At 50.9% G+C, this 19,831-nt stretch overlaps 9 protein-coding genes across 9 annotated transcripts; 5 read left to right on the forward strand and 4 right to left on the reverse strand.

Annotated features, from left to right (window-relative positions):
• Window positions 1-236: 236 nt before the first annotated feature.
• PMZ80_009860 (uncharacterized protein) lies at window positions 237-2,057 on the reverse strand (the record flags this gene model as incomplete). The annotated part of the gene is made up of 1 exon (XM_064878253.1): window positions 237-2,057. The coding sequence occupies one exon, from the start codon at window positions 2,055-2,057 to the stop codon at window positions 237-239; it is 1,821 nt and encodes a 606-aa protein (XP_064725821.1).
• Window positions 2,058-2,505: 448 nt separating this feature from the next.
• On the reverse strand, window positions 2,506-3,489 carry PMZ80_009861 (uncharacterized protein; the record flags this gene model as incomplete). Its single annotated transcript, XM_064878254.1, has 1 exon — window positions 2,506-3,489. The coding sequence occupies one exon, from the start codon at window positions 3,487-3,489 to the stop codon at window positions 2,506-2,508; it is 984 nt and encodes a 327-aa protein (XP_064725822.1).
• Window positions 3,490-4,185: 696 nt separating this feature from the next.
• On the forward strand, window positions 4,186-4,521 carry PMZ80_009862 (uncharacterized protein; the record flags this gene model as incomplete). Its single annotated transcript, XM_064878255.1, has 1 exon — window positions 4,186-4,521. One exon carries the CDS (start codon window positions 4,186-4,188, stop codon window positions 4,519-4,521), a length of 336 nt encoding a protein of 111 aa, XP_064725823.1.
• A 176-nt stretch (window positions 4,522-4,697) lies between these two features.
• PMZ80_009863 (uncharacterized protein) lies at window positions 4,698-5,562 on the reverse strand (the record flags this gene model as incomplete). Its single annotated transcript, XM_064878256.1, has 4 exons — window positions 4,698-4,856; window positions 4,913-5,096; window positions 5,154-5,429; window positions 5,477-5,562. The coding sequence occupies 4 exons, from the start codon at window positions 5,560-5,562 to the stop codon at window positions 4,698-4,700; spliced, it is 705 nt and encodes a 234-aa protein (XP_064725824.1).
• A 1,121-nt stretch (window positions 5,563-6,683) lies between these two features.
• PMZ80_009864 (uncharacterized protein) lies at window positions 6,684-8,002 on the forward strand (the record flags this gene model as incomplete). Its single annotated transcript, XM_064878257.1, has 2 exons — window positions 6,684-6,872; window positions 6,923-8,002. The coding sequence occupies 2 exons, from the start codon at window positions 6,684-6,686 to the stop codon at window positions 8,000-8,002; spliced, it is 1,269 nt and encodes a 422-aa protein (XP_064725825.1).
• Window positions 8,003-10,451: 2,449 nt separating this feature from the next.
• On the forward strand, window positions 10,452-12,425 carry PMZ80_009865 (uncharacterized protein; the record flags this gene model as incomplete). Its single annotated transcript, XM_064878258.1, has 1 exon — window positions 10,452-12,425. One exon carries the CDS (start codon window positions 10,452-10,454, stop codon window positions 12,423-12,425), a length of 1,974 nt encoding a protein of 657 aa, XP_064725826.1.
• Window positions 12,426-13,113: 688 nt separating this feature from the next.
• PMZ80_009866 (uncharacterized protein) lies at window positions 13,114-13,960 on the forward strand (the record flags this gene model as incomplete). Its single annotated transcript, XM_064878259.1, has 2 exons — window positions 13,114-13,689; window positions 13,742-13,960. The coding sequence occupies 2 exons, from the start codon at window positions 13,114-13,116 to the stop codon at window positions 13,958-13,960; spliced, it is 795 nt and encodes a 264-aa protein (XP_064725827.1).
• Window positions 13,961-15,397: 1,437 nt separating this feature from the next.
• Window positions 15,398-16,946, reverse strand: PMZ80_009867 (uncharacterized protein; the record flags this gene model as incomplete). Its single annotated transcript, XM_064878260.1, has 2 exons — window positions 15,398-16,697; window positions 16,744-16,946. 2 exons carry the CDS (start codon window positions 16,944-16,946, stop codon window positions 15,398-15,400), a joined length of 1,503 nt encoding a protein of 500 aa, XP_064725828.1.
• Window positions 16,947-17,899: 953 nt separating this feature from the next.
• PMZ80_009868 (uncharacterized protein) lies at window positions 17,900-19,717 on the forward strand (the record flags this gene model as incomplete). Its single annotated transcript, XM_064878261.1, has 1 exon — window positions 17,900-19,717. One exon carries the CDS (start codon window positions 17,900-17,902, stop codon window positions 19,715-19,717), a length of 1,818 nt encoding a protein of 605 aa, XP_064725829.1.
• Between the last annotated feature and the right edge of the window lie 114 nt (window positions 19,718-19,831).

Genomic DNA, 19,831 nt, shown 5'->3' on the forward strand with positions numbered 1-19,831 from the left:
AAATGTCGGTCATGAACGAAACAATGGAGCTGAGACTGCCGTCTTGCCATGCAATTCGCACCTGCCTTACCGACAAGTGCATTATCGTAACACGCTGCGCACAGCTACACCTACTGAGGGCAAGTTTTCCTGTTCCCTCCGAGGTTGATATCATCTCCATACCAGTGTGCTGTGCCGGTTTCCAGTGTCATCCGTCTTTCACTCAGCGGCGCGGTCACACCTTCGTACTCTTGCTCTCACACATGAGGTACCATTCTCTGCGCCAGGATGCCATCGCCCAGCTTCTCTGGACTTCGTGACCAAGTGCCATGTATGAGCTTCCCCAGACGAGGCCTCTGCACTTGCTCGTGATAGAAATATCTGTTCTGCACTTGTTCAAGTCGCTCAAGGAGGGCATTCACGCCATCATCATCATCATCATCATCATCATCATCATCATCATCATCATCATCATCATCATCATCATCATCATCATCATCATCATCATCATCATCATCATCATCATCATCAGATTCGCCATCATGGCTCGGCCCGTGTAGTGCCTCGCAATCGTCAATCAACTCGTGACACCTATCGGCAAACCATTCCTCGTTCTCGCTACCGTCTTGTGCACATGAATAGCCGACTACTGCCAACCAGAGAAGAAGCTCAGTTTGACCGTCGGTGACATCTGATCGGTCGACAAGAAGAGGTGCAAGAAGTGTTTGAAGTCGCCGTGACATGACTTTTACGGTTTTGATTCGGCCAGTAATGTTCATTGATAAAAGGGTGAACTGTATCAGCGCTATCCTAAGCACCTTGTTGAGAAGCTCCTCTGCTGGCGTTTGCAAGGCTCCCGTAGACATCGAACCGCTACTTGACTTGCGAGGCAAGAAGACAGACAATAACCTGTTTCTGATGGCCATACTTCGCTTTGTGATCCAGTGCGTTGTCTGCATTGCTCGGCTGGAAGTCATTGTTGTTGTATCCAAGCAGCGCTTCGTGGTATAGGTTTCTTGTATCTGAGAGATGAGGAACTTGACTTCTAACGAAATGCTACGATTGTGCGACAAGGAAGCCGCCATCCATGTAAGATCGTGCGGCAGCCGATCGAGCTCGGACGGCTGTAGATCGAGTACCGTGACCGCTCCAGGATCGTAGTCATCAGCGCTAAACAGACACGCCTCGAGGTTGACACAGCTGAGGAAGAGGTCGGACATGAGCAGTTGACCTTGAAGATTCTGATCGGTGACATCTATGATACTCATACCATGGTGAGCCAGTAGGCTCACACAGGCTTTGAGATGTGTCTTGGAGGCCCCTAGATCATCTCTGTATGCTTCTGCCGCTGAGAGAAACACCATAGAGCTGAGAAGGTACAGCAGGTTTATGCCTCGTTTCTGTGCTGCCTGATCTATGCGTTCTTGCATAAGGCGCAGTGCTTGATTCATGTACTCGTTCTCTTTGCTCCTGGTTGCTTCTGGCATTGGCAGATGGTCAACATGACGCATGCGAGATACAGCTGCTGTGAGGAGACAGTACATGGTCAAACCATCGAGGAGACTAGCTTGTACGACATGATTGACAGCATTTTCGAAAATATACCCGCCTCTCTTTAGCGCTATGCTCTCATTCGGCCACAGTGTAGGGTGGTAAACTGTTGTGTAGTAGTTAATCAAGCATTGTATGCTACTGTCGACCGTAATCGCTGTGGCTTTGAACGGGTCTATGGCACCGGAGATGTTGCGACATAGTGAAGGCATGCAAAATTGACTTGGAGCCAAAGATTTCGTGCCATCAAGTGGTACTTCTTGCGACGAACGGTCGAGTCTAGCCTGGGTATCGGCTGCAGGTTTTGCTGAGTCCTTGATCGCCTCTTCCTTATCCAAATCTGGCTCCGACTTCTTGGCAGTTTCGAGCAGTAGCGGACATACTTTGAAGCGTGAGACTAATTTGGCTTTGCGGGCACGTTTCCGCCCCTTCTGAACAAAGTGTTGAATTGCTGTGGTCTCTGATGCTTCGCCGTGAGTGAGGTGAGAAGAAGCCTGGGTTTTGTTCACGAAGAGGAAGTTGGGCATTATTCAACTGACGACAGATGGAGCTGCATGGCCAGTTCGAGATGGTAATGATTATCTCCAACCGCAATGAGGTTTGAATGGAATGTATATCTTCATCATCGTAGAGCTGCGTCGTGATGATCATGAGGACCATCAAAATCAGTGTCCGGGATACGGAAGACGTCTTTAGAACGGAAGACGGTTTAAAGTCGTCTAGTCCTTGGCAGCTTCCCAAATGCGTGGTTGCAACTGGCTTACCTAACGAGAGCGCCAGGCGGGAATCGGCAGCATTTTCCAGGTGAGCGGTTGCATCTTCATGGGGAAGTCGCGGCTTGCGCGATTTCGGTCAAGCAAGGCGTGATAGTGGGCTTGGCGAATCTGCGGCATTTGGTAAGCATACGGCAGGCATATACTGGACACCTACTAAGTCGATTGCATTAATTCCGCGGCAGAGGCCTTCTGGACTAACTCAACTAACACCGGCGCGAACCTGCAGAACAACCTTGCCAACAGCCCTACCACTGAAAGCACGGTCGAAAGCCTGCCTGTAATCATCCATTCTGTGGACACTATCAACGGTCGGGCGAAGCCTTCCATCCTCAATCAATCTCGTGATCTGCTGAAGGTGTTTGCCATTCGTCTGCATCAGGAAGAACTTCCCACTAACTGTTTCGCTAATCCCGGCGGGTCGATCAAGGTCGAATTTCCACTGCATGTCCGCGGGCGGAACAAATGTCAGCACCGTACCATGCTCGTCGGCAAGGTGCCAAGCTTCATCTAAGCTGTGGCCGCCAACAAGGTCGAGAATTAAGTCAAATCTGGCGTCGTGTGACTTGCGCCATTCAGTGATGGAAGTGCTTTTGTAGTTGATCACCTCGTCGGCGCCCATTTCACGCACGAGCTTCTCGTTCGTGGAAGTTCCAACGACCTGACACCCAGCCAAATGAGCCAACTGCGTAAGGAAAAGGCCTACACCTCCGGAAGCACCATTGATGAACACTCGCAATCTTCTGTTGGGCTGCGATCCGTTCTGGCCATCTAGCAAGGAATTGAGGTCAATCTTGGTGAGCAATGCTTGCCACGCAGTTAAGGCAGAGACAGGAACGGCAGCGGCCTCTTCGGCGCTAACATTGCTGGGTCGGATGGCCATTTCAGATTCAAGGCCGATTGAATATTCTCGAGCAGAGCCAGCTCGTGGGTATTGTGTGCGGAAGTATACTTGATCGCCAGGCTTAAATTGGGACGTTGATAGCGCCGTCACAACAGTACCCGCCGCTTCAACACCCGGAACGGACTCATTGAGCTCTGCTGGCCGAGGCCAGAGCAACTCTCCAGTTGTGATAGCGGCAGCGTCAACCTTGATGAGGTGCTCTCCGTTGTTCGTAGTTGGTAAAGGAGCTGACTCGTCCAGCTTCAAAGTGCCCATAGACTGATTGTGAATGAGGGCCTTCATGGTTGGGGGCAGCTTGTCGTTTGCCATTTGTCAGTTGTTGCGTGTCTCCCGCCTAGACTGCCTGAGGTTTATCAAGGCTGCACTGCGTAGATTAGTCCGTGTGTTGTTGCCTGGTATCGCTTGAATTCTGCTTGTTACTGTGAGGAGAGGCAGACATGACTGCCAGAGGCGATGCCACCCTCTATATACTTCACCTCGTCTTCAACGACGACCTACCTTCATTGCATTACTTGAATAGGCTGAGCAACATGAAGAGTTGATGTGTAAGCAAATGCAGCTTTGGATCGATTTGAGGATTTGCGACGCCTGCTTCCCTTCCTAATGCGGTAGTAGAATTCAGATCAAGGCTTGGGCTTCAGCCTCCGGATAGTGAGCGGGTTGTCGTCTGCTGCTCGGAGCAACTATCCTCGCGTCGCGAGCTGACCGAACACAGTCACTTTTGACGCAGGGCTGGCAGCACAGAGCATGGTGGTATGAGTATAGGAACATGTAGGTTTCTACAGGACTGCTAGATGGCGAGGCAACAGGGTTGAATCTACGCTAGCTATTACTCCTTTCGTCCCCAATGCTGCCGCCTGACGTCAATGTTTTGGCTAGCTTCCAACCTCGAATAACCGTGTTGCAGGTAAGATTCTTACAAGGGAAGCAACAAACACATCTCTACCGAGTACCATCCTCATCTATCGACCCATCGAAATGCGACCCTCTGCCATCCTGCGCATGTATTCTGCGCGGCTGACGTTGTTCACGAAAACTGAATGTGGACTCTGCGATACTGCAAAAGCTCGACTGGCACAAGTGCAGAAGAGGCGGACGGTGGAATACAACGAGATCGATATCATGAATAAAGACAATCAGAAGTGGTTCAATATGTATGCCTTTGATGTGCCGGTGCTCCACGTTAGCAGAGTGATGCATACTTACTCCAAGCCCGACATAATCAGTGAAGAGAAGAAGCTCATGCACAGATTTACAGAGGAAGAAGTTGAGGCTCTCATTGATGACGCTGAACAGCAGGTGCAGGCTGGTTGAAGAAGGGTCTGGCTGATTCATCCATAAAATCACCCTGTGGGTACATTGTTGCATCGTGGTACTGGCGAGTCATTTGTTCAAACCTATCAGGGTTGGTCGTGCGAACGTCGTCCATGTCTCTGGATACTACAGTTCAGCCCGCTAGAAAGACGTCGGCTAGTCAAATGGCTCTCCCATCAAGATTTGTCGTCTGATGTCTTCGAAGTCAGATTGGCCGCGCCATAAGCCGCACCCTTCACTGCTTGGGCAGCACTGTGGCCCCAGGTACCTTTAGCTGTCGAAAGAGATTGTGCCATGAACGTGGGGATAGCGGTCATGTCGTTGATGACTGAGATCTGGATAGACAATGTCAGAGAGTACTTCATGGAACGCATCAATGCGAAGAACGAACCATCTGAAATCCTTCATCAGCGTACTTGCGAGCAACATCGCCATTCGGGCAGTAAATGCCGGACCATTTCCCTGCAGCTTTGGCAGCCTCCCGGACTCTGGTAATAGCATCTTTCAGCTCTTGGTCGAAGTCTCCTTTGACAGGATGCCCGATGTTGTTTCCGAGGTCCCACGGTCCCACGAATCTATGTCGCTGTTAGCTTGCACTCCTGCGATGGGGAATCTAGAGACTCAGGACTTACAACACATCAATACCATCTACTCTGGCAATCTCCTCGACAGCTGCGAGTGCCTCCTTGGTCTCAATCTGCACTATCGTCAAAAGGCTATCGTTGGCGTTCTGCATGTACTCCAAGCCACTTAGGTTCCCCTTGACATCGAAAGCTCCCATTGAGAATGGGCTGCCGAAGCCTCTTCTGCCTCTAGGTGGAAACTTGGCTGAGTCAACAAGCTTCTTCGCATCCTCGACACTGTATATCAGCGGAACTAAAACACCATGTGATCCAGCATCTAGTGCCCTTCACCTTTGTCAGATCATGTGGCTCGAGGTTGGATTGACAATTACCTCTTCACCATCCAACCTTCGTTTGCTGCTATCCTAACAATAGGGCTTACTCCACACGATGCAATGGCATGTACAGACTCATGCATTTCGTTGTCTGATTCACCGCACGGTTAGCCACATAGGCAAAGCGTGCGACTCATGCTTACCAGCAATGTTTCCATGTTCACAATCGACCAATACCCAATCGAAACCGGAATTTGCAATGGTCCTTGACAGGTACGAACCAGGTAGCATTTGCCATGCTCCAAAAGAGAGACCATTGCCTCGACTCAGGGCTGCCCGCAGACTATTTGCTTTCTGCATTATAGACGCCATCTCGCTTGTGCTCGTCGATCGTGTCGTTATGTCAGATTTTGCGGCTTGTAAAACAGATCGTTGCAGATAGACATATATGTGGTTCGACGATACTGCTTGGTCACGGTGTTTTGTCCATTCGGGGATCGGCACTCAACCGAAGCAGCGCGGGGAACTCTATCAGTCGAACGTGCCTTCCTCTGCATTTCTGTCTCGCTGTGTGATGGCCCGAAAGTCATACCTGCGATACCGGAAAAGATGCTTGTGAAATTGTGAACGATACGACTACTCTACGCAACCACCTTTTCATGTTCACCGTTGCTCTGGTGTAAGTAGCTGCTAGGGTGATTCAAGAAAACCTTCACATGGTCACACATAACCCTTCGAGGTCCTTGAGGTCGGCCCGCATGAAGTGGCTCCATCATGCTGTTAACGAGCTGCACGAGCACTTTTAGCCATACAGGTTGTTCATTGATGCATACCGATCGTTGCTTAGTTATTGCGACCTCATATACGCCGGCGGCATACTCCTAGGTCTCTATATCGGCGACGTGATTCGATGAGTATCTTTTGGTATGCGTCAAGCTGGACATACAAGTAACCTTATGACCTTTGCGAGTATGGCCCACTCGCTATGAGACTCGGGGTCCTCTCGGTTCCTGCCAAGCAAGAGAACAGGGGCAGCGGTAGGAGTGACGTTGCCTGCTTTTCCTAATTCAGCTCAGTGCTTTCTCCATACTCACCAATCGGCACATGGGAGAACCAGGTGCAACCCGTGTCCCTTTGTTCCTCAAACATCTACCATGGGATACAAACTGGGAAGCATTGTTCATTTTCTGTATCTACTTTCTGTACGGCTTAGTTATAGACAAGTTCTTGTCCTTTCTGTTTCTACAAGCTAATAGCGCAGACCATGGCTGTACAGAGCATAAATGGACACACCGATGCCAAATCCCCTTCTGTGCCATACATAGACCTGTCTTTTGACATACGCGACCTCGACTCCTCGGTACTGAAGTTGGTTTACTGGATACGACCGAAGTGGAGGGATTGTTCTGAACAACTCGTCATCATCAAATTTACAGAGGGTATCACAAACACTGTATGTCACACAAGCTCTACATGAGCACGTGCCATTCTAACATGGCGCAGTTGCTGCAGGTTTCGAGACGCAGACCTGGCGCTCCTCCGACCGAAGCAGACAGCGATGCTATCCTCATGCGGGCTTATGGCAACGGTACTGACCTCATTATCGACCGAGATCGAGAAGCAATATCACACGGACTGCTCGCGGACCGGCGAATGGCACCACCACTTTTAGCAAGATTTCAAAATGGTCTCCTTTACGGGTTCATACCAGGGAAAGTCTGCACAGCGCAAGACTTGACTCGAGAGCCTGTATGGCGTGGCGTTGCTCAAAAGTTAGGCGAATGGCATGCTAGAGTTCCGATTTCTGGCATCAGCTCGCAGGCTCCAATGCCCAATGGGACCAGCGGAAATACCAACGGACATTGTCTGGTCAATAAATTGGACAACATGCGCTCGCACGCTCGTGCGCTGGCATCACGCCGGCCCGTACCGAACGTTTGGTCTGTCATGCAGAACTGGGTAAATGCGCTGAGCGTAAACACAGACAAAGAGCGAGCCAGGAAGGCAATGTTGCAACAAGAAATGGAGAGGTCTTTCGAGGAATTAGACAGCGAAGATGGCATCGGTGAGCACGGCTTCGTTTTTGCGCATTGTGATCTGCTCTGTGCGAACGTGATCCAGCTACAAAGCCCAGATGCACCAACGACACCAGACGTGCAACCTGTCACATTCATCGATTATGAATATGCAACACCCGCCCCTGCCGTATTTGACATATCGAACCATTTTGCCGAATGGGCTGGATATGACTGCGACTATAGCATGGTGCCCACCAAATCCATTCGTCGAGGGTTCCTTCAAGAATATGTCGCTTCGTACAGTAAACACTCAAAACAGAAAATGGATGAATCCACCGTGGACAGGTTGTACCAGGACATTGATCGCTGGCGAGGAATACCAGGCTTGTATTGGGGTATCTGGGCCCTGATTCAAGCTAGAATCTCCCAAATCGATTTTGACTATGCAAAATACGCTGAAGAGAGGCTAGGCGAGTACATCGCTTGGCGACACGAGGCTGACGGCACCCGCCTCCGAGAAGGCAGAAAGCAACCTCTTCGTGAGCGCAGATGGGCAGAGGAATGAACACCCCTGGACTTACTGAAGACTAGAGACGCGTCGGAGTTCTTGATAATACTGCTAATGAGAACTTTAGTTCGATGTGAGGGCATTAGATAGGAAGACGATGGCTGCTCCGGAAGTCGTGCACTTCGGGTTGCATTCTTCTTTGCGCGCCGTGCTCTGGAGGAAATAACGTCGATAATGCTGCTGGGAGCTTTCCTCGCGAGTGGAGGTTCAACATCCTCGAAAAGCTAGACTGCATAGTTGCCATCAACTGAGCAGTATGCATGGCAATACTATTCTTACAAATTGGACAACTGTTGCCCCATGAACTTGTCCATCGTGATGAAGCTGAAGCAGAGTTCTCGATGCAGGTGCATCCATGATCCTCAGCATCGAGCGTGGTGTGATCTGTGATATCGGAAACCAAGCCGCCAGTTGTCCCGTCATTCTTGATGATCCACCGACGTTCAACTTCATGCAGCAGTTTTTCAATGTTTTCTGCACAATTGCTGGCGTATTGATTGGCTATGCAGACTGCTCACCACTCCAGAGCGTCGCGACAGACTTCGCCTAAGGAGATATCAACAGCAACGTTAGATCCCACTCCTGCTGGCCTTTCGCCTCTCCTTAGCCTCAGCCTCATCCACACGACGAACATCGCCGCCGATATACGAAACAGAGCAGGCTTCAACTACCGCCAGTCAGAAGGTTGGACGTCTTTCCTAGTTTGGCCACAATTCTACCGAACCAACTTTCGAATTTGCAGCACATCAGCTACCACCGCATGGATTGTGACGACGACGAGCCGAATCTTCCCTGATTTTATAGACAAGAATTGGACAGTTGATGTGGATTGCGCTCCGGTACACATGGTCATGGCAGCTCTTGTCCAGCGGAGTATACGTTGAGCATCTGCTAAGCCATTAATTCGCTCGTGAATACTTATAGCTCAGGAGCCTGGGATGACAGCTACCGCTTGATGGAAAGAACATTGGAACCTGCTCCTCAGACGCATCTGTTACACCATTATGACGGTGAACCCTTCACGTCTGTTGCAAGTATTGCCAAAGCAGCTACAATACGCTTGTTGACCTTTCCTCGTCGAGGATTTCAGGTCTAGCTCGACTGGATACGTTTCGATGCTTCGCATACATATCAGTGAAGGGCACGCAGTACGGCTTTGTGCAAAGAGTTGCGCACGTGTCAAGTGGGAGATTGCTATCATTATTGATTGATAGCAAACGGTGATGTTTGCTTCTTGAAGTCAGCATGATACAATACTCGAGACCGGAGATAAGCTGCACAAGGCCAGGCATGGGTTGGATGCGTATGAGACAGGGGATGATGGCCAGCAAGGAAGCAGAAGCCGAGACAGACCCATGGGACGAAGCCAGTCTTCGCGGAAGAAGGGTAGAAGAGATGGCGTCGATTGGTCGACCCAATGTTGCTTGAGCCTGAGAAGGACTTGGCGCTTCTGCAACGCTTGGAAGGATGATCCGGACAGGCTTGGTGCTGCCTGCTATCAGTGCGCTAAGCCGGATATCTGGCTTTGGTGTCCGCCGCAGCCCTCTCACAGGCTGGCTCGTCTATCTTGTCCCCACTATCTTGCTTCCATCCGTGACCCTTAGTGGCTTTTGCTTTTCCTAGTGCAACCGCATGGTGGCTCTTTCTGCCCACTTCTTTGATGTGCTCCGGCATGTGGCACTTCCAGTTGGTTCGTTGCCTCCCTCAAGCAAGTTGTTGCGGTGCAGGGAGGAGTCTTACCTCACGCGCCTCGCATGCTCCCCCTAGCTTCTGTCTAAACTCTTTCCTTCAGTTTGAGCGGATAATCGCAGGCGTCCCTTCCACTTCCACGCACGCCATCACCTTTGTTCGTGTCATCAACACGTCCACCTGTCTCATCTGTCTTCCTCCCATTTCTCTCCCTTTACCAGCACTTCTCTTCACCTTGTCCTTCCAACCTGCCCCTTCGTTGGCTTTGTAATATTTACTTCACTTCGCCTCTTGTTCTTTATTGCCACGACTAGGCGCCTTAATTGGTAGCTTAGCTCTTCGGATTTGCCTAAACACTATAATCGTCATCCATCTAAGACTGAGCTCCGTGCACTCAAGTCTGCGCCGAAACACAGCAACACCTGTATCACTATTCAATTTGCCACTTGCGCTCCGTCACTAGCATTCAATCACGACAATCACAATCACTCTTGTCGCTGGCTCGGCATAGCTACAATTAATAAAGCGATTCCGGCGCATTGCTTAACGCTCTGTCGTCATCCTGTCGGACGATACAGCCTGCAAGCGCGCAATCGCTCTTGTGACATACACAGATAGGATTGAAGGATTTGTTTTGGGGCGACGGATACTTATGGCATTAGCGACAAACAGTGCTGCCTGGTGACTCGAACAGGCTGACGCAAGTCGTTGTGGTGTGTTGGCAGAGAACGTGGATCGCATGAGAGATAAGGCAAACATGTTGCGCATATTGTCTTGGAACTCCAACACGGGTTTTGAAAAGATGCAGTCACAAGATCTCCCGTCTTTTGGTCACGATGTTTCACCTTCCATGGTGTCTTGCGCGAGTGCGACCCCAAAACGCAAGCGACCGCTTGAGCCGGCGACCTTACCTGCAAGTTTCAGTCAGGCTGTGAAACCTCCCTCTAGTGTCGACGTGCAGAAGTCACTGCCAAACAGCAGTTCAAACGCATCTCCAGTCCCAAACATTGCTGAGTCCCCTGCTCTGCGTTCGGTACCTGCTGTTACAAACCCTGCTAACGATGGCAAAACGGGCGTCGAGTCAGAGATCATGTCTCCTGAAAAGGTCAAGTCAAAGGAGGAAGCACAGTTGGCCACGATGCGTCAGACAATTTCATCGCAGTTGAGCTTGGAGATACTGCTAAAGCATAGGGAATTGCGTCTTATTGACCAAGAACTAGCAAAGTGCCAAGTTGCTCTGGAGCAGTTGCGCAGATGTTCCGAGATTCCGTTCCCTGCTTTACAACAACCATCGGAGCAAGTATCCTTAGGCAAAGGCTCTGCTGTGCGCAAATCTTCAGAGCGCCACCCCGCTCGGTCGCCTGCTCCATGGGGAGTCACCGATGGGCCATACTCTCGACACTACGCAAAATGGCTGCTGTCTGACCCTCAATTCGATGGTGGTGAGGCTGAATTGGCGACTCCGGTATCTGCTGCGTCACTCTATGGTCGTCCAACACGTGGTCACTACACAGATTTTGCCCAGTTGGCTGGCAAGACTTCGAGGTCTCAACGTGCACTCAACTCTGGTCTGCCGGCCGGCTTTACAGAGCCTAAACAAAAGCCGACTGGCCCTATGATCCTGAAGCGCAAATCCGATGGTAGAATGGTCAAGCTGGTATGTCCAGATTGCGGTAGGCTCGATTTCGGCAGCGCCCAGGGTTTCATCAACCACTGCCGGATAGGTCATACAAGAAATTTCGCAAGCCACGACGCAGCGGCCGAGGGTTGTGGTGAGCCGATCGAGCTCGACGAAAACGGAACGGCGAAAGACGTTTTGCCCGAAAAGACAGTACCGGTTGTGCCTACAGTGCCTACGGTCCCCGTTGCTGCAACGCCACCCACTACGCCTGGCCCAATTACTACCCCTAGCGCCACTGCTCATCCTCTTGTTAGATCTGCTCATCTGATCTCCAAGGATGCACCAGCCAAGCTATTGGTGAAAGGAGGTTGCATACCGAAGGCCGAACGGAAAGCCTCGAAAGTCAAGAAGTCCGCACCAGTCAAGAGCCAATGCTCCGGAGCACCAAACCTCTCTGAGTTCCTGCAACATCGTGGCGTGGATTTGAATCTTCGAGATGCTGTTGCTGATGCGAAGACAAAAACAGAGCTTCCCGAAGACACTAGCGATGAGGACATGGAGCTAGATTCGCCACTTCCTACGCCTACTGGGAATAGCAGACATCCTCAGGTTGCTGGTAGCAAGCAACCTGCCGACCAAGCTGGCGCTTCTCGGAAGTCCAACATCGCACAAGCGCGACGCCGAGAAGGTGTCAAAGGATCCGTGGCCAGTGTCAACACTGCTAACGAGGACATTCATTTCCACCACTTCATGCCTCTTATCCCTTCACCCACGAACGAATCAACGCAGGCACCGAGCTTGATTGACGACGATGAAGAGATGGATCCTCAGTCTCCGCCAAGTTCTGACGAGATCGACGACTCAGACGTCCATTTCCACGTTAGAGACGACGATCACCCAGAAGAGGGCCATGAGCTTCGAGGGCCAGAAGTGCCAACGACGCAGCCGACAACGTGCGCCCAGCCAACCGCACCTGCTCAGCCGCCTATGGCAGCACGACCACAGTTTCCACAGTCTACCAACTCGAAGGATAGGCAGCTCAACTTCATTGTAGAGCACCCGCAGAGCGAGGATCAAAACGACAAGAAAAGACGGAGGATAGGACAGTGAACACGCTTGGGCAGACGCTGCCGAAAACTCACCACTCACGAATCTCATTGTTTTTCAGCTTACGGCCAAGTCTCTCTGGCGCTGGGAGAGTAGCATTTCCAGGCGAACAGAAAGGTCGGCTTCTGGCAGGTGGTTTTGCAGCGTTCGTGACAGGACGTTGTGGACCAGCGGTGGACTTTTGCGGCTTCGCGATTCAGCTTGTATTATTGTATATACGTCTACCCATCTGCCACCTATAGATCTACGACGTTCTGACACTCGTCAAGAGACAAGAATCTTGAGCGCAGCGCTCAACGACACCCTACTCAACTCAATGATAGATTAATTTACCTTTATCGTAAGTTCCTGCTTCTACTTCTTGCGACACTGGTTGCAGAAATTGCTTCGGTGCCGATCGATAAGAATTTGTTGATTGTGAGATCGGGGTGAGGTAGCCCTGACTTTCACTTTCAGATACAGCACCATCACCATGCTTGATTATTCGGTTTCTTGTCACTACAGAATACTTCAAGTGCCATCAGTTTATTAAAATACCTCTCACGTTTTTTCAATGTCAACAGTTTAGTCGTCTTTGTCAACTACTCGTAACACAGCTCTTGCCTAAGCGAAGACATTCTCAGATCGTGCGATCGCAATCTCTTCTTGGTTCTCAACACGATCCTATCGAAGACGTCTTCGACGAACCACCATGCCTCTCACATGGCTGCACGATATCCCACCCGAGATCAGAAACAAAATCTACACCGAAGTTTTCCAAGATGTTACTGTTCACCTGCAAGAGCCGTCAAATACACCACGACAAACCCACGCCAATTCACCAAAGCAACATGGATTGAACAGGGTCAAAGGAGCGTTTCCAGGTGCAGGGCTACTATTTACCAACAAACAGGTCAGCCACAAGGCTCAGCACATCTTCTGGAAAGAAGCAACTTTCGACCTGTTTACTTTGCGGAATCCACAACCAGCAGAAAGTTTGGTCAAATCAGAAACACATTTTGCTCTCAATGTCGAGAAGGTCAAAGCTACAACCAATAACTCAATCCTCGAGAGTCTGCTGCGTGTCAAAAAGCTTGGAAAGGGTGCACCACTGAAAGAGGCTACATTGTACGAGACGCGATGGGCTTCAAAATTTGACACGGATAGATATTACGCCTTCGATGTACTCTTTCTGCCTCGTCTACACGATGTTGTAGCGAGACTTGATGGCTCATCGGTCAAATTCGTGGTGTCGTGTGCAGTCGTCATTGGAGGTTCAGGCGCTTTGGTAGGATGTCCAACTCGTCGCGTATGGAAATAACGAAGACTCATGCTAGCAGGTCGATACGAATGTTGTGCTCGGGAAAGGGCGCCGCGCCGCGTACATGCGTGAGCTTTCGGACCGCTTTCCTCGTCAGGCTCTACCAACCGAGTCTTCGTCTACCCCAAGGCCGCATAAGGTGCCACCCAGACTCAACGTGGAACGAAGACAAAAATTACAGGAGTGGCTCGTTAGGCTCCTGGAGCTACCAAAGGACATCGATTTCAAATGGGAGTAGATGGGCTGTGGCCGTCAGGCATAGTCAATAATGTCCATCTAGGTGCATTGGTTGAATGCTGGGAAGCAGAAGCAAATAGCTGGATTGAGAAGAGGAGAAAAATCTGTGCTTGACGAGGCTGATTGATGATGCCCAATAGTATGAAGCACGGAGTGTGAAGCACGAAATGACGAATCACAGCGCACAAGTCGGTCTCCTTCTAGGTGTCCCTCTGAAGGAGCAGTGACGGCAAGAGCTAGTGACAAGCTTCATTCCCTTTCTACCTCATTTCATTGCGCGCTGCAATTCAGATTTACTGTGCAGGCAGTCGCCACTGACCCCACCTTCACTAGGTCCGAGCAAAACCGATTTCCAATCCCACGTACTTCATCTCAGCTCTAGCCTCAATTAACACCACCCCAGATCAGGATCTTTCTGAAAGTTCATGCAAACACTACCTTTGATCAATCGAGGATCTATATAGCAAAAGAAAGCCGACATGCGCCTGCAATGGCTAGTAGACATCCCGCCAGAGCTACGAAACATAATCTACAAGCACTACTTCCGTCCTTTGATTTTCGCGGTACACGACCTGCGCCAACATGCCAACGAGCCATACTGGAGCACACCACCAAGTCTAGCGTCCTACAAACAAGCCAGCAAGTCTACAGCGAGTGCAAAAATCTCTTTTTGGAGCAGGCACTGTTCGACTTCAATGCCTGCAGTCATTGTGAGTTTCAAGGACTTGGTCAACCCGTGAGGTGGAAGAATGATGCTGGTCGAACAGTACGCAAAGATATGGTCCAAAGAATGCTCAGAGTACAGATCCACGATCGACAAGCTCGCGGACTTTGGCTGCACAGGCGCTCATGCTTAGAGTGCCCGCATGTCCAGGAAGTGCGACTCCTTGCTCGACACTGCCCGGGGCTCGAGCTCCTGGACTGGAGGAAATATCTCGGTGTCATGGAACACTTGACGTCATGTTTGAAGGGAAATGGGATGAATTGTGTCGTTGTCCTTCTACAGAGTCAAGGTCAGAATGACAGGATAGTAAGAGCCATAAAATCCCGAGTCATCTGGGTGGACAGCTAACTCCCTGCAGGGACGCCACATTCTTACGTATAACAATCAGAAGCAATCTATCATAGTAGCGGCATGTGAGAAGAGCTTGATGGACTCGGACGTAAAGGAGTTATCACGGTGCATTTACAGCGTTGCTGGAAAAGTGGAGGTCGTGCATGAAGACATGCTGCCCGTTTAACAAGATGATATGTAGAGGCTTCGAGGAAGTGCGGCTAAGTGGCAATGAGCAAAGACATAGGGGTGCCGGCTTCGAGAGCAAGACCCGTGAAACTGCGAAGACATGTCAGAAACGTTTGGAGAGGTGCAAACAACTTGCTGCTCCGTGATCACAAGCAACCTCGAAACGTGCTGCCGCAATCTCTTCTATGGCTTCTATCAAGACTGACTTGTGTACGGCGACCTCTGCCTCCACCTAGCTCCATACCGATACAACAGCATCGGTATCGGCGCAAGAGCAATGCTAATACCAGCCAACACTGTGAAGCCCCATCCATAACCAAACTTACTCACCAGCGGCGTAGCAGCCATGGGGAAGAACGTCCCCATCAGACATCTTGCCACAATCACCGCAGTCATGCCCGAAGCAGAATACAGACCAAGCATATCCACAATATAAGCACTCATGGGTAGATAGCCGAGCATCATCGTGTTTCCCATGACACCAACGCATACCAATAACACAGACAGGGGCAAACGCTTGTCGACAATCCAGCCGTATGCTGCAACCGCCATGGGCAGGGTCACGGAGCCGATGATGACAAATGGCAGTCGGTACTCTGGCTGACCGATGCCGTTGTTTGCTTCGCGAAGCTTGATGTATATCTTGTCGAGGTAGAGGTTACACACGATGACCATGATCACGGAGCCGGCGCTGAAGGTGATGAAACAGGAGCCAGTAAGTGCTGGTGACAAGCCGTAGATGTTTTCAAGGATGTCTGGCAAGGTCGTTGACATGATGTAGAAGAATGTGAAGGTCATTCCAGCGAAAAGAGAGACGGCTTGCAGGACGCTGGAGCCGAAGTAGACGTAGAAAGGACGGGTAATCGATTCCACGAAGCTGCTGAAAGAACCGACTTTGCTGCCTTCGACATCGAAAATGGTTCTGTACGTGTTTCCGGTTTCGTTGCTGAGCTTCGCGGCTCTTCGTCTGAGGATGGTTACCTTGTATGTCTCGCGGAAGCAGCAGAGGAATACAAATTCGCAAGCAGCCATCAAGGCAGCAGACATCCATAGGATCTGCCTCCAGCCGAGGTTTTCGGCAATGGCGCCGGCGATCGCTGGACCAACAGCTCCTCCTAGGAGAGGTGCAAGCATGATCAGACTCATTGCTGACCCACGCTGTTCGGGGAGGTAGATGTCTCCCACGATGGCGGGATTGAGCACATTACCAGCCACTACCACACCGGTCAAGCATCGAGCGGCGATGAAAAGATGTGTGCTTTGACAGCATGCTGCTAAGATGGTGGCGCAGATGAAGAGCACGTTAGCGACATTGATTACTACCTGTCGACCGTACAGTTCAGACAATGGGCCGACGAAGAGTGGACCGGCTGCTTCACCGAGCTCCCAGATCGTGACAAGGAGGACGCTGGCTGATTTGTCGGTGTGATGGTCCCGGTTCAGATCTCGCACTATGCGGTTTGCCACGGGGACAACGGAGATGCAGGTGAAGGTGCTACGGATATATTAGCATGACTCTTGCGCCGTGGATGTGGACGGACATTGTAAAGGCTATGAAAGCCAACAAGGCCACAATGCCTCGTTTGTAGTTCTTCGACCATTCGATGGGATTTTCTGGATCACCGGCTGGATCGAAGTCGATAACGAACCCGTCGTCGGTATCATCCTTGCTGGTCGCTCTCTCGAGGTCATTATTCTGGTTGTCCTCGAGCAAGGGCTGCCTCTCGCCCATAATTTGTGTCATTGCCGCATCGAAATGGAGAAAACCTCGGCTTTGCTTGACAATTTCCGTTTACTTTTAAAACCTTCAGTGCGCCACTGCGATAGCACTATTTCGTTTCAGGAAGGTTTGTGCTGAGCTTAAACGAGCTTGGCACACGGAACGACTCAAGGGCCTAGGAGCTTAGTAATTCCGAGTGGTGCGAGCATCTCTTCTTGCCGTCACTTTCGCGGGTGCATTTATATCAACGCTGAATTGCTCGTCTGGTCCCCGGAACGCTTGAGTCTAAGCTTGAGCGGGAGGGCAGTGTATGAGAACAAAATATGCCGCGCCAGCAAAGAGAACAACATTTGATGCAACGTCAAAAGGAGGTGTTCGTTCGAGCTTTGCAAACTCGCAGTGCCATTGAAGATACTTACATCACTGCTGTTTTTACTTCCTTGCTAAGAAGGTATCCGGGGCTTGACAACGGCTGGAGACTCTCGAATCCTAGGGAGTAGCATTTTATGCGCCTCGGCGAGTATGGACAACATGCTGCAGGTAAGTCTCTCGAAAGCGTGCCATCGCTGATGTTGCCATACTAGCTCGTCGCGATCAATAAGGTTCTTGATGTGTCTACAATATGGTTTTACGATGACCAAGGGCTCTGCACTGCCCTTTTCGTTGAGTACGTCGATGGCAAAAGATGAGAGCTTGAATTGACGGCAGTCGCTACCACTCAAGCTCCGAGACCCGGCAGCCCCACCTTCCTCGATACGACAACCTTTCACGAACACTACCTTATGTTACACAGCATACCTAAGGCGTTATGGCAAGCTTCGTGTGCGAGGCTAGCCCACTGTCCTTTGCTGACTGCTGACGAAAAAGGTACCCATCTATGTTATAAGTCAAAAAAGCCACACCTGTTCCAAACCAAACGATAGGAGAGTCTATACAAGCACACTGAAGACACCACTGTCACCAAGCATTCCCTAGCCATGTCGTCCACCTCGAGACCCCCGGCCGATGCCCCTTATCGGAATGCCTCCCTCTCGATCACCGAGCGGGTTGCCAATCTCCTCTCCCAGATGACGCTGCTCGAAAAAGCCGGCCAGCTCTTCCACAACATGATCCCCATGGGTCCAAACGGCAGTCTATCCACCTCTGACAATCCGCTTGGTCTTCCCAGCACAGATGAATATCTCAACAACAAGCTGATGACGCACTTCAACCTCATCGGCGGCATCACCGACCCAAAAGTAGCCGCAACCTGGCACAATCGCCTCCAGGAAGCAGCACGCCAAACACGCCTCGGTATTCCGGTCACGGTCTCGACTGATCCACGCAACCATTTCACAGATAACGTCGGCACCTCTTTCAACGCAGGTTGTTTCTCCCAGTGGCCTGAAACCCTCGGTCTTGCTGCACTGCGTGATGCTAAGCTTGTGCAACGCTTTGCAGATATAGCGAGGCAGGAGTACCTGGCTGTCGGATTACGCGTCGCATTACACCCACAAATCGATCTAGCCACTGAACCACGATGGGCAAGGATAAACGCTACATTCGGTGAGGATGCAGAACTATCAGGTGAACTTGGCGCGGCGTACATCCGTGGCTTCCAAGGAACAAATGGTATCGTCAAGGACAGCGTAAGCTGCATAACTAAGCACTTCCCGGGCGGTGGTCCCGAGAAAGACGGGGAAGACTCACATTTCACCTATGGCAAAGAACAGGTCTACCCAGGGGACAACTTCGATTATCATCTCATACCGTTCAAGAAGGCTCTAGAAGCGGGAACAAGCCAAGTAATGCCGTATTACAGCCAACCAATCGGTCTCAAGATCGACGGTGAGAAGATCGAAGAAGTCGGCTTCGCATTCAACAAGCAGATTATCACGAACCTCCTCCGCGAGAAAATGGGCTTCAACGGCATCATATGCACAGACTGGGGCCTAGTAACAGACGCAAACATCCTAGGACAAAACATGCCAGCACGAGCGTGGGGCTGCGAACATCTCAGCCCGGTCGAGCGCGTCGCTAAGATCCTGCACGCAGGCTGCGACCAATTCGGCGGTGAATCGTGTCCGGAACTCGTCGTTGAAGCTGTGGAAAAGGGCTTGATCAGCGAGGCTAGAATCGACGAGAGCGTCAGACGTCTTCTGGAGGAAAAGTTCAAACTCGGTCTCTTCGATGACCCATTCGTGGACGTCGAAAAGGCAGCAAGCATAGTTGGCAGACAGGACTTTACTCGCGAAGGCGAAGACGCACAGCAACGGGCTTATACACTTCTCAAGAACGAGAATGATATCCTACCCCTACACCTTGATGCTTCAGCAAAGATCTACACAGAAGGTTTCGATGCCACACTCCTAACATCACGACTCCCACACATCACCATCACCAACAACCCCGAAACCGCAGACATAACCCTCCTCCGCCTAAAAGCACCCTACACATCCCGCACAGGCGGCTTCGAATCCTTCTTCCACGCTGGTTCACTAGAATACACACCCGACGAAAAAGCGCGACAGGCCAAGATCTACAAGTCTACACCTACAATCGTGGATCTGTATCTCGATCGGCCGGCGTGTGTGCCTGAGGTTGCGGAGGGTGCGAGTGCGGTGCTGTGTAGTTATGGTGCTAGCGCTGAGGCGTTTCTTGATGTGCTGCTTGGGAGGGCGGGGCCGGAGGGGAAGTTGCCGTTTGATTTGCCGAGGAGTATGGAGAGTGTGAGGGGGAGTAGGGAGGATGTGCCGTTTGATACGGTGGATCCTGTGTTTCGGTTTGGGGAGGGGATGAGGTATAAGCGTGGGTGATTCGACAGTGGTGAGCGACATGTGTGTTAGTATTCTCTTAGTCGAGAAGATATCAGGATGGAACAGAAATAGTAAGCGAGGCACGAAGTAAATGAAAAAGAGGATCTGTATTAG

The sequence above is a fragment of the Knufia obscura genome (assembly GCF_036327395.1).
Source record: "Knufia obscura strain CCFEE 5817 isolate CBS 148926 chromosome Unknown scaffold_15, whole genome shotgun sequence".
Classification (NCBI taxonomy): Eukaryota; Fungi; Ascomycota; class Eurotiomycetes; order Chaetothyriales; family Trichomeriaceae; genus Knufia; species Knufia obscura.